Below are 15846 nucleotides of genomic sequence, written 5' to 3'. Positions count from 1 at the left end.
GCTTATTGTCAACTTGCTGTGCACCAGCACTCCCAGGTCCTTCTCAGCAGAGCTGCTTTCCAGTATTTCAGCCCCCAGCCTGTACTGGTGCATGGGGTTGTTCTTCCCCAGGGGCAGGACCTTGCACTTGCTCTTGCTGAATTTCATTTTCCCCCTTAGCCCAGCTCTCCAGCCTGTCCAGGTCTCACCAAATGGCAGCACAGCCTTCCGGTGTTATCAGCCACTCCTCACCATTTTGTATCGTCAGTGAACTTGCTGAAGGTACACTCTATCCCATCATCCAGGTCATTGATGAATATGTTGAACAGGACTGGACCCAGCACAGATCCCTGGGGAACACCACTAGTGACAGGCCTCCAACTAGACTCTGCCCCGTTGATCGCAACCCTCTGAGCTCTGTTGTTTAGCCAGTTCTCTGTCCACCTCACTGTCCACTCATCCAACCGACACTTCCTAAGCTTGTCTGTGAGGATGTTATGGGAGACAGTGGCAAAAGCCTTGCTGAAGGCAAGGTAAACAACATCCACTGCTCTCCCTTCATCAACCCAGCCAGTCACACCATCAAAGAAGGCTATCAGGTTGGTCAGGCGTGATCTCCCCTTGGTGAATCCATGTGGACTACTTCTGATAACCTTCTTTACACACCTGGAGATGACCTCCAGGATGAACCACTCCATCACCTTTCCAGGGATGGAGATGAGGCTGACTGGCCTATAGTTTTCCAGGTCCTCCTTCTTGTCCTTTTTGAAGATTGGAGTGACACTGGCTACCCTCCAGTCCTTGGGCACCTCTCCTGTCCTCCATGACCTCTCCAAAGTGATGGAGAGTGGCTTAGCGACAGCATCCACCAGCTCCATCAGCACTTTTGGGTGCATCCCATTGGGGCCCATGGATTTGTGAGGATCCAGGTTGCCTAAATGATCGATAAAACAATCCTCCTCAACCACGGGGAAGTGCTCTTTTCTCCAGATCTTCCCTCTCATCTCTGGGGGCTGGGATGCCCGAGGGCCAGCCTTAGCAGTAAAGACTGTAGCAAAGGAGGCATTCAGTAACTCTGCTTTCTCTGCATCCTGTGTCACCAGGCCCTCTACCTCATTCAGCAGCGGGCCCACAGTTTCCCCAGTCTTTTTTTTACTACTGGCTTAGAACTACTAAATTCTAAGACTTTTGACATCATTACTCCTACAGCATTTGTGTGATTATTCATTTCTTGCTGTCATGGATAAGACTGCACTCTGCTCACGCTTGAATGTAGCTTCATTATTTGATGATCACCTGAGCAGCAAGAAATAGAGCACACACAAAAGGACAACATAGACGCCTACATACCATTCTTGGGAGAAAAACTAAGTCTCGGGTATCTGAGGGTGAAAATTCAAAAACTCAGTATCTGTTTACTTAGAATAACTAGAGTGAACACAATGAAAAACAGGCCCAAATCAAAATGAAAAAAAGCAGCTGTAGTTAGTATGCAGGCAACAAAGTCCTCCTACCCTTAAAACAGCATTTTCAGAATCCGATCCCAGTTCTCTGAGGAAAGCTTCGCTCCTGAGCTCTGCTCTCAGTTTGGACAGCTCCGCATTCGCTTGTTTCAAAGATTTCTGCAGTGACAGCTTCTCTCTGTTCCAAATTTCCTTCTCAGAGGCAACAAGAGTATCGATATTAACTCCAACATCCGATGAGTGTCTAGAAGACTGAAGACAAAAGAAACTGAATTTGAACCACACAGTTTGGAAAACCTTGAGCTTGTCATTCTAGTAATTGGTTTGGTGGAGAGCTCATAAAATTAATGAGAGAAAAACTGCCCACTGATTGGATTTGAGGCCACCCCTGCACCCTAACACCTCAGAAACAGTGATTTTAGGAGCCTGATCAATGTTGTAGAAAAATATAGCATCTCCAAAAAAATCCCCTTCACTGGATCATAGTAACTTCATGATCTTGAAGCGATCTGGATCTATTTGCTACTCATCACAGTGATGAGATACAGATCAAAAGTAGTACATGGAATTTAAAAGAAAAGACCAGTTAACAAAAAGAAAGCTGGGTAAAATCACAGAGTTTACAGTAAACAGAGTGAGTTGAAATATATTAACCACAGGACAAGAATAACTCACACCCATTTACTCTGCAGAGGGAAGCTAAGACAGACAGCTCGATCACTCCCACTCAGGTGACTAGGACAAGGAATGATGCTTTTATGCCTATATATACACATCATCATATCAGCACCACTAAAGACATACATAGTCTCCAGAAGGTTGTCTGTGCTCGTATCTTCTCAGTTCTTCCTCCAGTTTCATAACAATATTCCTCAAATTGTTCTTTTCTTCACTCAGTCTGCTGACAAAGCCTGTCAGCTCAGCATTTTGTCTCAGCAGCCTCTCAGTCAATGAGCTAGATGGAGTCCCTGGTGAGAGCACTAGCTTCAGCTAGAGGGAAGAAAGAAAACCAAACACAACCTGTATTAGATCCAAGTTGCCAACTTGAAAATAACAGGCTTACAGTGAAAAACTTTTGTAGATAATGACAATAACTTTGTAATAACTTATACAAAGAAAATATAAGTGTACATGTAAACTATAGATTAACGTGACTTTCTCTTTTATGCTTATCCTGTATATCACAGCAGAGTATTTTCACGCAAGCTCAATGTACCAGCTATAACAATTTGCAAAGCTCTTCTACTATGTTTAGATTTATCTGACCTGGAGGAAAAGAAAAGCCCCGAAGCTTTTTTTCAAGTCATGTTGAAAACACTTCCTTAAAATGCAGGTAAAGACCTAGGCCAAGCTCAGTTAAAATCAAATATTTCTGAAATCTTTGTAGCAGATTACCTCATTTCATTTTTACACAAGTGCACACTACTCAGTCTTCGACTGCCTTTCCTTTAGTAAATTCAGGGCAGTTTAAGTAAATGTGTTGTATCAACAAAATATAGTAAATATTAAATATTGATTTTAATCTTGGGAAGTACTGAGCAAAGTTTCCTCAGTTACAGAAATACTGCTGAAAGGAAAATAACTTTTCTTAAAGCAAAAGCCATGAGATTCAAAACCTTATAATTAAAGTAGAGAAGTTTTAATTTGAAAGTTGAAAGTCTACTTTTAAGGTAATTAAAATTGGAAAAATAAAAGGAAAGGAGTTTTTACTGGGTAAGTCGAGGCTTAACAACCCCTTGCTGGTTTCCGCTCACATCCAAACTCTCTCACCAAAGTAACAACATTGCACACTCTCACCTCTTCCAGATAGGACAACCCGGGCAGTTTTTGCAGCTCTGAAATAACTTCTTCAATAGCATTTTGTATTGCAATGAAGTCTTGATCATCTGCTGCTTCAAACTGCAATCTGAAACAAAGGTGATAATTTCAACAGCAGGTACAGTCTGACACCAGGAGACAGACTGACATGACTTTCCATCTCTCCGTACGCACTGGGACTTTAGCAAGTCACTTCAGCACAGTTACTGGAGACACGGCAACATTTTCAAGACTGCTCAGTGACTCTACATGAAATGGGCTCGATTTTATAAGAATTTGCATAGAACTGTTTCCACTGATTTTGAGAAAAGGATGTTCTACAGGAAGCACATTTAAAAATGTGGTTCTGCTTCCCACAAATTTGTTGAATCTATGTAAGCAAAATCTTAAGGTATTTTCAAGATATACTGCATTCTGCTTTGCCAAAATGTTTCAGAAATAATATTCAATATTAAATCACCATCACAGCAAAATAAAAACAGATTCAAACCTCCCATGGACCTGGTACCATGCTGTTGTTTTTTTTCCCTGTAGGAGATAGTAACCCGAGAAAATAAGAATCAAGATCAATTCCACTTGACCATAAAATATTAATTTTTTTATGGGGGAAGCAAGGGCATCCATAGCAATATTCCCTGTATTTGTCCCCTTATACAGTGATTTATTTCATTACCAAATTGTTTTAAAATTATCTACCTACACCACACCCAAATAAACCTTAGCAGTTTTCAGAGAAAAAAAAACATTTGCTGTAACTTATAAAGGACCACATTAAACGTGAGAGTTAGAGCAGCACTTGATACTCTCTGATGCTGTCTTACATCAGCGTATCTCAAGTAATGGCATATAAGTATGTAATTAGAATAACCCCAAAATCAGTTAGGCCTGCAGTCTGGGAATTATGATTACAACACAAAATATTAGCTTGCTGGGTGCTATTAACAAAATTGAGTTGCTGAAGACTGATCTAACCTGCTAGCAGCTTTCCAAGCCAACTGCTTCAGCTTTGGAGATACATTTTGCAGCTTTTGTCTGACATTTTCCAGAATTTCAGTTGCAGCAGAGAGATCTCCTCCTGTCAGTGTGGGGTAAGTTGTTTCATTTGTCTCAGCTCCTTCCATTTTTTGCTGAAGAACCCAATTTCTTGTTCTGTCATTGGGTGTATCCCAGGTAGTCTGTACACAAATACATATTTTTATATATATGTATAATGCATGCGGTCCAGTGCTTTAAAATGGAAACATTTGGTTCTGAAACACGCGGAAAGTGAAGAGCAAATGATTCTGACACAGAAAGGAGTTTAGTGTGACTACTCTACTGTTGTAGGATACCACTAAACTGTTATTTGTGAATGGTATAGTGTGGTGCTCTTCTTGGCTAAGCTCTAGCAATCGTACAGCTACAGTGTGAACCCATTCAACAAACTTAGCCAGCAGGAAGCCACCAAGCCTTTCTGTCACTTCCACCAGCAGCTCCATTAACAGCTGTGCCTGGAATTTGGGCAATTGTACCCATGTATTTTGGTGACCAATTCATAGTCAGATGAACAGGACTGGAAAAGCTAACCATGGTCATGGAGGTCAGTCCACAGTCACAGGCAACCACACCACTGATGCTCCCACAGGTGAGGCAATGTACTGAACACGTGCTCCTTACCCTCACTAACACCCCCAGATTCACAGAGTGGCAGGGGTTGGAAGGGACCTCTGGAGATCATCTTGTCCAACCCCCCTGCTTGAGCAGGCACACCCAGAGCAGGGGGCACAGGACTGTGTCCAGGCGGGTTTTGAATGTCTCCAGAGAAGGAGACTCCACAACCTCCCTGGGCAGCCTGTTCCACTGCTCTGGTACCCTCACAGAAAATAAGTTTTTTCTCATATTGAGGTGGAACTTCCTGTGTTCCAACTTGTGTCCATTGTCCCTTGTCCTGTCATTGGGCACCCCCTGACACTGGTCATGGAAGAACTGCTAGCCCTCCCAAGGAAACCTGAGTCTATGGCTGTGCCTTTGGGTATTTGACCATGGTGTGCTACCAACTGAAAAAGCAAAGTGTTGCAAATGTCACAGGAAGCAGCAGGAGATAAATTATTTCACACTCCAGGCAGATTCTGGAAAGCAGATCATACTGTCTGATGCCAAGGAGGGGAAACAGCCCCAACAGCCACTGCCAACCTGACCCAAGGGAAGACTCTTCATTGACCACAGTGCTGGCAGTTACCTCCAAGCAGAAGAGCAAGGTGCACAGACTGAGCATAGCAGGAAGGCTGATGCTGTCACAGTTACCAATACACTCAACACTCTGCCTCTAGCTGTGGGTAGTTTCCAGTGCTTCAGAAGATTAAAACCAGTAGCCAAATCAGATGAAGAGAAAAATCTCCTTCCTGGCTCCACAGAGACAGCAGCCAAAAAGCACGGAATGATGGCAGGATGGGCAAAGAGGAAAGTTTCATGTCAGTCCTCTCTGGGACTATCCACAAATCACTCACCCAGCAACACTTATCTCTTACAGGGAAGTTTTAGAGAGTTTAAAAAGTAATTTAAAAATAATTTTAAAACTTCCCCAACCTTTTAGGAGAGAGAAAAAAATTACAAGCAACAGTGGTTCCAACTTTCATTCATGTAAAAACTAGGCTAAATTCTTCAGTTAAGTTTTTACCTTGATTTCTTCTTTCTATTTTGTTTGCTAACATACACATATTCATGCATATGCTTGTTTGATTACTTATCTAATTATTTAAGTTGTTGGGAAATCACTTTTAAATTTTATAAAGATAACTAGTCGTTTATGAACTAAAGGTTAAGAGCACTGACCTGGAGCATTCCTGAGTAGAAGTAGCTCATTCCTGCAACTGGGTGCAGGGAATATTCTTCTCCTATTCTGAGACACAAAGTGTGCGTATACATTCAGATGGATTTCTCCTGCTCACGCTCCTCCTAACACACCTCTACAGCTTCATTCTTAGAGGATACTTGTGAACAGTTTTAGGTGGCAAAACTGGAATGCTTTCCCTTTTTCTGATGCCTGTGTTTTGTAATCTGCAGGCTATTTCATTGATTGAGTAAAGGCACAGTGACACACAACGCTAACTGAACAACAGAATTAAAAGCTAAATTGCACAGTTTGGTATTATACATTGCTCTCAGTCCTACTGTACCTCATTTGGATTGTGGCCTGGTGTCCTTTCGGCTTCCTTTCTTTCTTCATTCTCCTGCTCTTTCTTCTGTAGTTCTTGGATTATTTCCTGCAACTTCTTTATTTCATTCCCTAATTTATGAACTTCTTGCTTCTTTTCTCCAAGTTGCCATTGAAGGTCTTCAACTTTGGACTCCAGCTCATGGAGTTTCTTCTGTGCTATTATGTTAGCATCTTGTTCTGCTTGTAATGCTTTCCTCTGGATTTGCCTTTCTTTTTCCATTTGCTGTCTCACTTGCACAGATTCCAGTTTATACTTCTCCATCTCACTTACTAACTCCACGATACGGTCATGCTTTTCATCCATTTGTTTCTGTAGCTCTTTTAGTAATTCCTCAGATGGATTAGGTGTTCCAGCTTGCCCCTTATCTTCAGCACTTTGAAGCTGCGCACACAGCTCTTTTTCCCTTTCTAGGGCACTGCTTATTTCAAGAGCTCGAACCTTCTCTGATTCAAGAAGCACCTGCAACTCAGAATTACGGCCTCGTTCACGTGACAGCTGGGCAGCACTGAGTGCTTCCTGGGATTCAATTTTCTGCTGGAGATCAGTTGACAGCTGTTTCTCTTGCTCCAAAAGTTTAGTTAACTGTAAGTTCTTTTGTTTTTGATCTTCAAGTGAAAATTTTAAATCCTTCCATAATAAAACAGAAGGAAAAAATTGATTAAAGCCACTTGTGTATACTTTCCATTATCTTCTGCAAATTGCAAACATGCTACTTGTACACATGTTGCTTTTAACAGATTTTGCTACTCACAATTAATGTGACAATACTCCGAATGCTGCAGTTACATCTGATATTAAAATATATTACAGGTGTCTTTATCCTAAAATCAGATAATCTCATTAAAAAATATTTGTAACATACACTTTTTAATGAGATACGAACAGCCATAGTTCTGAAGTTGAAGATAATTAGCTGCTTTTACTTTCTAAAACTGTGAAAGTGATTCTGCCAGTTAAGATTTCAAGATGTAAGTAAATCTATGCCGTTAAAGTGATAGATTTTTTGTCTTAAGACTTGTACTAGAGCACCTGCTCTCTCCCTCACTATATCAGATAGCACAAAGGTACCAAGGAAGCTACTAATGCATATTCTCCTAAAGTAAACTCCCTAGTTTGCTTTTCATGACGTGAAACTGCTGACTTTTAAAATGGAGACAAAGAATGTATCTCCTTAAATATCATTCTTAAATGTGAGTTAGGCTGTGGTGGGTGCTAGGTGTGGCCATGTTAGCAGTGTCCTGTCCCCTTGAATATCTGAGGGCTATTATACAAAGCAGAAACTTTCCATCTTGGCCCTGAAAAGCACAGTTGTAAAACTATTGATTTAAATGGAATTTGCATGAGGCTTTTTCTTTCCTTGCCACACAGCTTCTATACATCTTTTTTCAGCTCTAGATGATATACTACTGCTGCTGAAGACAGAATATGTAGCACACATTGGACAAAAACGTAAGCTGAGATGAAATGTTAACCAAAAGAATATTTGCATGCTCCTTGATATTCCAGGCCATTTGGGATTATGGAATACCTCAAGCTCTTCTCTTCCTCTTTCCTCACTGCGTTCCATTTTAGCTTTTTCCTTTTCCAAAGCCCACTGTAGCTCTCTTGATTTTTTCTGTTCACTAGCCATTGTATCCTTGAGAATATCTAACTCAGCTGCTTTTTCTTTAACTTCAGTCCTAAAAGAGAAATGGGCAACCTTTAGATTAGACAATGGCTCTAATCCTATCATGGTAACATCAGTTACTTGATATTTATTCCATCTTGTGCACTGAAAACACTGCTCATGCAGTACAGTAACAGTGAGTTATGCAACAAAGAGCTGCATAGCTCAAAACCAACAGGAAGTATGTCCATCCTGCTAACTTCGTAGCTGCCGTTTTTTATTAATTGGTGGCTCAGAGGCAGCTTGTGTTCAACATAATCCAGTCACTGGCTAAAATCTGAAAGAATGCAGGAGAAATGCATCTTGCTGCCACGTGTCTCAAAGGCAAAAAACCTATCTTGGGAGGGGGGGAATCTATGCCCTGAATTTTCATTTTTTTGCAGATCAGTTTTGCATCAATTTGTGAAAGAATCTTGCTCCTGATGATCTGTAAAGGCTGTAAGGTAATCCATAAAGTAATACCAATTTAAACACTGTACATGGGCATACCCATCTGGTAAAGGCATAAATAATAAAAAGGCTTTCTTGAGTGCCAGATATTTGGCCTGTTACCTCTGCTGTTGACCATGTCAAAGCAACACTTAGAAGTTACAGAATTTATTATGGAAGTACTTGCAAAGTCATCTTGACTCTGCAGCTTTTTTCTCCATGTTCAATTTTAGAAGCAGAAAAACCTTTAATACTTATGGTATACTTACTGGCTTGTATACTGTAGTCTAATGTGTCAAAATTTAAAAAGAAACTTGATATTAATAAATCATTAAATCAACCTACAAATCAGATCATCTTAATGTGTAGAATTATATTATTTGTCAAATGGAACAGAAGTCTATTTTTTGTCAGATAATGTTTTACAGAAAAACTGAGAAGCATTTACATTACACGAGCTCAACTTCCTTTATAAAATCATTATTATGATTTGAGACAACATAGGAAAGATCATCTTCACGGTCAACACAGAAAGTTTGGCACCGAAAGCCACACCTGATGGTTTCTAGGTCCTTGAAGTGCTTGTGCTGTGCTTTAAGGGTTGTTTCAAGCTCTAGTTTGGCTTGTGCAAGTTCATTCTTCAGTTCAGCTCCCTTCATTCTCTCTGAATTCAGCTGTTCCTGAAGCTCAGCTGCTCTGTCCTTCATACTCCGGAGCTCCACTTGCATCTCCATTATCTGTGACTGCTTCTGCTGTGTACTATACTCCAGCATTTCTAATGAGAGTACCGTTAATATGGAAATTACTTAGTAAACAAACAACACTGTCTATTTGGGTAAAGTTTCCCTAGCACAGAGAATGACCACAAGGCTATCATTAAGAGTGCTATTTTAAAATAATACATTCTTTCAATAGTGGAGTGAAAGCAAAACCATGCCTTTTATATTGGAATATCTTTCATACTTTCCAAGACATCACTTCAACTCTTAGAACTTCTTTAAAAGGCTATGAGTGTGACCATATCAATATACATCATTTGGATTATGACTAACATAATTGAAGTTAGGTAGGTACGTACACTTGTGACCAAATCTTTGTGACGAAACACCGAGAGTGAGCGTTTACTTAATTTTAAAATATACCTGTTCTCTGAATTTTTTGCTTTTCATTCTAATTGCTTCTTAGTTTACCCATTATGCTGACTATCCAAGTTAGATAATTTCAAAGCTGTTGAACCTAAACACTGAAGTGCATGTGTGGTAAATAACCTTAAAATACAAGCCTGATTTTTATAGCAATTGAAATAACTTTGTATCACTTTCAATTCGATAAAAGTCATAAGAACACAGACTGTACCTTAATTTGCAAAATTAGTCCAATAAGATTGAAAAAGATGAAAAGTATGCATGCTCAGAAAATGAGTATTGAAATCAGAGAGCAAAGGAAGTCAGTATATTTTCACCTACAATGTTATGAGCACTGCCAAGAAAGCATTTGGAAATGGACACATATTACCACAGAAGTCACCTTGACTTTCTGAATCACTTTCTTGTTCTCTCTTTGGATTATTTTTCTTACTGTTCATCTGAGCATGTAATACTTGAATCTCCATCAGCAAACTTCTTCTGTCTGCATTCTGAAGACAGTCCATTGCTGCTCTCTGGTTAGTAGCCTATTAGAGCATTAGAAACATTTAAAAGTAAAACTCCAAATCTTATTAGAATATCTATGCTGTGGATATTACATTTACTATATATTCACATAGTGCTTATATATTAAAACATTTTCAATTAAGTAATAACTAAGTCATCATTATAATATTGGGAAGAACTGCTTGGGGTTTGGTTTTTTTTTTTCTACTAGGTATCAAAATTACAGAATCAAAAGACCTATCAGTTTTATGGCAAACTGTAATTTTGCTCACTAATCCTTCCATGTTCCAGGAGATAATGGACCTCTCTCTGTCCCATAGCAGCCTTATCACTTCCTCTTCTTACAACTTGCTTCATATATACAAGCTACCTTTTCTCTTAGGCAGTGTAACATAATTCTAATTACCTTAATGAAATCAAACTCAGGACAACTGTGTTTAATTCAAATTGATCCGTCAAGGCTGTATTTTTCCTATAGCTTGTGCACCCAAAAAATCTCTTTCTCGCACCACATCAGTTTTTCTTTTCAGACACCTCTTCTTCCTACAAGTCTTACTTTGTTTTCACCCTTAGATGTCAAAGGTACTAGTAATACATATATTTTTAAATGAATTTATACATTCAAAATTAAAATCTAATGAGACAAACACACTTTGACTAAAGTATGTTTTATATTACCTGCTCTTGTAGTCTGTGCTCTAACTGATTCATCAATATCACTGCATCTCTTGTGCCCAGTTCTGCAAGTTCAGTTTGAAATGCAGCAAGAAGAACATTTTGTTCTCTCACAAAAACCTGTTGAATAGCATGCAGAAGTTCTCCTCTCCAGTCTGAGACACCTTCAGAAGATTCAGTACTTGCATAAATCTACAGGGGTATGAAAACAATTTAAACAGCAGAATTCATAGATTACTTCAAGAATGGCCATTAACATTTTATGTAAAGTGTGTGTTTTCAGTGGAATATTGAGCTTTTCTTACTCAATAGCTACGTAACATTCATTCATACAAATGAATGTATTTATTGTACACGTTATTTCTTCTGCATGCACGAATGCTAAACTTTCATCTGTGGTTTAGATGGAAGCAATCTAGCTTTTTATAACTGAAAACTTAGCCCCATGTGGTATTATTTATCTTACTGTACCACCCTATCCTTTTAATTTTTATGACATTACATGTATGTTCCTAGGCTCTCACAGAGCTATGTGGTCGTATGCAGATAAAGAAGATTTAATTTTATAATGATGTACAGTTAATCCCCCACTCTGCATGCTGAAGGAAATGCAGAAGTAATCGAAACTACCTATATATATCCAAAAGTCTAACTGGGGTAATTAGACAGGCAAGTCCTAATAAGTTTTAGCAGATTAGCGATTGTGTTATATTTTAAGCAATTTCTCCCCTCTTTTCTCTCACTACAGTATCTTTTTAATAGCATCTGATCTCTACTACACCAATCAATAACAACATTAAAAAATCTACTATAACTGCTACTGGAAACATGCTTTAAAAATATAATTATTTTTAAAAGGTGGATCTATACAGTCAGAAGCTATCAATGCACAGAAGAACAAATTGCAAGCTGTAATTTATTACCAGGAAGTGCAACATGCAATTTTAATGCATGTTTTTGAAATCTTTTGCCTTGTACCAGTATATTTAGAGCATTTAAACCTGAATTGTGAATGCGCCTTAAAAGGTTATCATAAATTATTTTTTATTTAGATGCAATCTTATGATATTATTTATACCTCAGCTTCTCTGTGAAGTTGCATTTTTGCAATTAGGTCTTTCAGAGATGAAATGGTGCTTAGAAAAGCTTTCCTCTCCTCAAGCCAAGATTCTGGCTCTTGCTTAAGAGGTGGCATCTCTCTTTCACCATATGGAAATTCAGTGAGAGAGAGCACCTGTATGCCTTCATGATGGACTGCTCTCAGCAAACCCTACAATAAATACAAAAAGAAATCAGTAATGCCAGTCATAACGATAACAACAACAATCATCTTATTTCATACATATCGGAGTAACGGTATTTCTAAATTGATAGGCATTAGGAAACTATTTATGCTCCCTCATATCAGAGACAAGTGTCACCCAGTTCTTTATATCTGCCAAGCAGCAGAACTTATTAAATAAGTGTATTTTCCCTCAGTTTCAAATCAAAATTCCCAAAGTTCATCCATCAAATCAATATTCAAGTTTTAAAACGGCTGCTGATGGAAATTGACTTTTTAAAAATAAAGTCCTGGGAAGCTTCCAGGTGAGCTTTGCAATTCACTTTTTCATATTACCATTCAGCCAGGCCTTTATTGCAAAAGACTCACCTTTTTTTCCTTAATGTAACTAAAAACATGATACCCTTACTGTTTATAATAAACATATTTTCCTTTCATAACATAGATATTATCCTACACCTGTAACAGAATCTATAAAATTGTGTAATATATGATCGTGATGTTATCATTAATACAAAATAACAATAAATTATAATTAACAGTAGTTTTATTTCTCAAAATCATAACTGAGAACAAGTCTAGAGTTACAAAACTCATATTTAACCTAATTTAACATGCAAAAATGCATATCATTGATCAGAAGTATTTTAAAATGTATTAAAATAGCCAACAGTTTACAACTTATCTAAATGGCTCTGTTTTCACTAATCAAGCAGCAGCTAAGCTTTTGGTAGTATCACTCTTGTTCCACAATAAAAATGGACAGTTCTGTTTTACCTTAATTTTTTTTGGAAGTAAATCTGTTGAAGTTCCACCCTCATCCATTCCTTCAGATATCATGTCAGATCCCTGGGTCTGAGCAACATACATTCCTTGACTCCAGTCTGAACTAGAGTCTAAAATAAAAGGAGAGGAAAACATGAAAGCTGTATTACTGTGAAACTTTGAAGAACAGGCATCAAAAACGTATTTTTGTCTGTTGTTGTAACAGGCGGCTGCATGTCACCAGAGTTGATTCTAAGCCTGAGGACTACCTGTTTTATAGTTTTTCTTTTTCAGTTTCAAAGCAGTAACAGCAAAATAAAACTAGAAAAACACAAACTTAAAAATCCTACTTTACTTCTACAAGAGAAACAACTACTTGCACAAACATTTCTCCCAAATGATCCCCCTCCTTAGTATGCTTAGCCTTTGCCTATGAAAAGGATCATAATAGTTTTTATTACTCTTGGAGAAGTGAGTACCTGTCATCATCTCCCACTGCTAGGGAGCTGCAGCTTTAAATTCTATCAAGAGATGAAGCTATGCTGAAGAGATAATACAATATGTAAGAAGAATATACCAACTACAGTGGGAAGAAAAAAATTAGCATCTGATGCCTTGACTCTACCCATCTCCACTCTAGCAATTTTCCTTCCATAGCAAAATAACAGACATGGCACCCTCAGCACCTTTTCTTAGTGTGACCTGCTTCTGCTTCAACCTGGGGAATAGTTGTTTTTATTTCTTAGAACACAAACTCTTTAATGGTAAACTTAATATTAAAAAACCAGATTTCATTTATAATGCTGTTGAAATCTATAGAAACAAATTTCTTACCACTAGAACCTCCATCTCTAGCTTGATATGGTGGAGAATGTGGTAATCCAGAAACCTGGATTCCCTAGATTAGAAAAGAAAACAATCAAATCTTTACTCACCCCACACCTACTCACAATAAAGGAGCTAATTCTAAGGAGCAGGAAGCGATGCAAGCCTCTCTGCTCAGTTTCCCCCACAATCAAGGGAATCAAAATAGAGATGAGAAAGATGGCTTCAATAGGGTGACCAGCTAGGTCACTAGAGTCCCCACTTCACAGAGCAGGACAGGTCCAAGGCAGAAGCACAAGGAAGCATCTGACAGTCAAGCACACTCCCAAACTTATATTGCTGAGGAAGGGGTTCACAATCTCTCCCTAGGCCATGGAAACATTAGAACACTTAAAAGCTTTATACTGAATATGTGGTGGTTCACACTTAACAGACTTTAAATGGGAATTTCTGTAGCAGGAGCAAAAGCACAAACCAAGGTAGTTCAATGAATATAAAATAGGATACGTACCTCTTTAGCTCGTAGAGTTTCTATGACTTCCTTTAAAGTATTACACTCTTCAGTCAATACTTGCACTGCAACAAACTTCTCTTTCTTTAATGCTTCAGATTCAGAGATATGCCTTGTCTCCATGTCCATGATTTCAGCAGCATGGAGTTCTTGCATTTGGTCAATTTTTTCAGTAAATTCTCTTATGATCTCTGCAATTTCTTCTGAAGAGCATCCGTTTTGCAAATCAATTTGGGTTTCTGCATTTTTAACAAGGACTGGCAAAGTTTGGATACAGCTGTTGATTTCCACAGTCTTGTCTGTTTGTGATGATGAGCTTTTTCTAATTAGAGTAGACTGACTGGTTGACAAATCAAGCAATATTTCTGCACCCTTTTTGCTTTCGGTTTTGGCCATTTCCTTGTCCTTTCTCATGTAACTTGCAAGGCTCTGTTCTGCTTGAGCTAGGTTCTCCTTGACTTTGCACAAGTCTTCCTGAAGATGTATCAGACTTGCTTCTTTTACCTGTAAATACAGAGAATCAGAATCGCAGTCCTTCTATATACTTTAAAAAAGTATCTAAAACCCAAACCACCCTCTATACCATTAGAGCTTGGTTTAGTCCTATTTTAAAGCAGATATGACACATGGTAACAAGCAGTATCTCATAAGAAATACAGCTCTAAATCACTGTTACACAATAGTGGACTGTAAAACTCTACTTTGGCAACAAGTGAAGATTTGGTTTACAGCATCAGCTCAATTCCACTGACTGACTGTTCTTCTTAGTGGCATTCTCAGCACAAGATTAAAAAAAAACCTAGAGCATGCATATTTGCACAATAAATCCTGCATAATCATTTGCTTTAAATGCCATATGGAACAATCTGGTTCTTACTGCTAGTTCTTGCTGAAGTTTTTCTGCCTTTTCTCTATAACTGCTCAGTTCTTCCTTAGCAGCAGCTGCCTCTTCTTTAACTTGCTCTAGTTCAAGTTCGTTAATAAGCACATTTTCTTTCTGACTTTCCATGAGTCGTGCTCCTCCCTATACGAAAACACAAGATATGGAAATTGGTGAAGAGTCTTATGAAGAATCAACTAGTAACAGCACTGATCACTTTCATACCAACTTAGAAAAGCCACAAATGAAAACACCATAGGGGAAAACAAGTCTATGTTATTCGGATTAACATAGCCTCAAAAAGTTAAGACTGAAAGACCATTTTCCCAGATTAACTCCCACAAGCTGGACAAGTGTGGGAAGAAAGACTATCTTCTTACAGCTTATTGAATGGCAAACAGAAATTGGCTACACCACGTAAAAGCACAGGCAGGAACATCAACAGAGAGTAGGAAATAATGCCTGATAATATTATTAAATTTATACGACATTTAAGACCTTAATTTAATCTGCGTTTGGATGAAAGATCTTAGAACCTTTTCTGGTTCAGTACTGGGTTCCATGATGTCTCTGAACTTAAGAGTTTCAGCAATCAAGCACAGTCAACTTCGACCGAAGGTTTTAAATTCAGAGGCAACATAGCCAGTTGTGGATGGAAATCAGGACAAATGTATACTGGTAAAAACTACTGATGGGAAGTATCT

General features: G+C 38.5%; 1 protein-coding gene across 8 annotated transcripts in view; it reads right to left on the bottom strand.

Moving 5' to 3' along the window:
• AKAP9 (A-kinase anchoring protein 9) overlaps positions 1-15846 on the bottom strand; it is a 120814-nt gene that overhangs the window by 5121 nt on the left and 99847 nt on the right. For all 8 annotated transcript variants that reach the window (XM_075082806.1, XM_075082808.1, XM_075082807.1 and 5 more), the window contains 14 exons: positions 15140-15286; positions 14263-14766; positions 13761-13824; positions 12939-13057; positions 11958-12149; positions 10883-11071; positions 10080-10224; positions 9108-9327; positions 7986-8136; positions 6416-7084; positions 4233-4435; positions 3240-3348; positions 2247-2432; positions 1494-1694 (listed from right to left, as the gene is read on the bottom strand). In XM_075082806.1, the coding sequence (XP_074938907.1) occupies positions 1494-1694; positions 2247-2432; positions 3240-3348; positions 4233-4435; positions 6416-7084; positions 7986-8136; positions 9108-9327; positions 10080-10224; positions 10883-11071; positions 11958-12149; positions 12939-13057; positions 13761-13824; positions 14263-14766; positions 15140-15286 (3099 nt within the window). The remainder of the gene's footprint in view (positions 1-1493; positions 1695-2246; positions 2433-3239; positions 3349-4232; positions 4436-6415; positions 7085-7985; positions 8137-9107; positions 9328-10079; positions 10225-10882; positions 11072-11957; positions 12150-12938; positions 13058-13760; positions 13825-14262; positions 14767-15139; positions 15287-15846) is intronic.

Source organism: Phalacrocorax aristotelis, chromosome 2 (assembly GCF_949628215.1).
Source record: "Phalacrocorax aristotelis chromosome 2, bGulAri2.1, whole genome shotgun sequence".
Taxonomy (NCBI): Eukaryota; Metazoa; Chordata; class Aves; order Suliformes; family Phalacrocoracidae; genus Phalacrocorax; species Phalacrocorax aristotelis.
The sequence above is the reverse complement of the archived record's forward strand: the minus strand, read 5'-3'. Positions and strand labels throughout refer to the sequence as shown.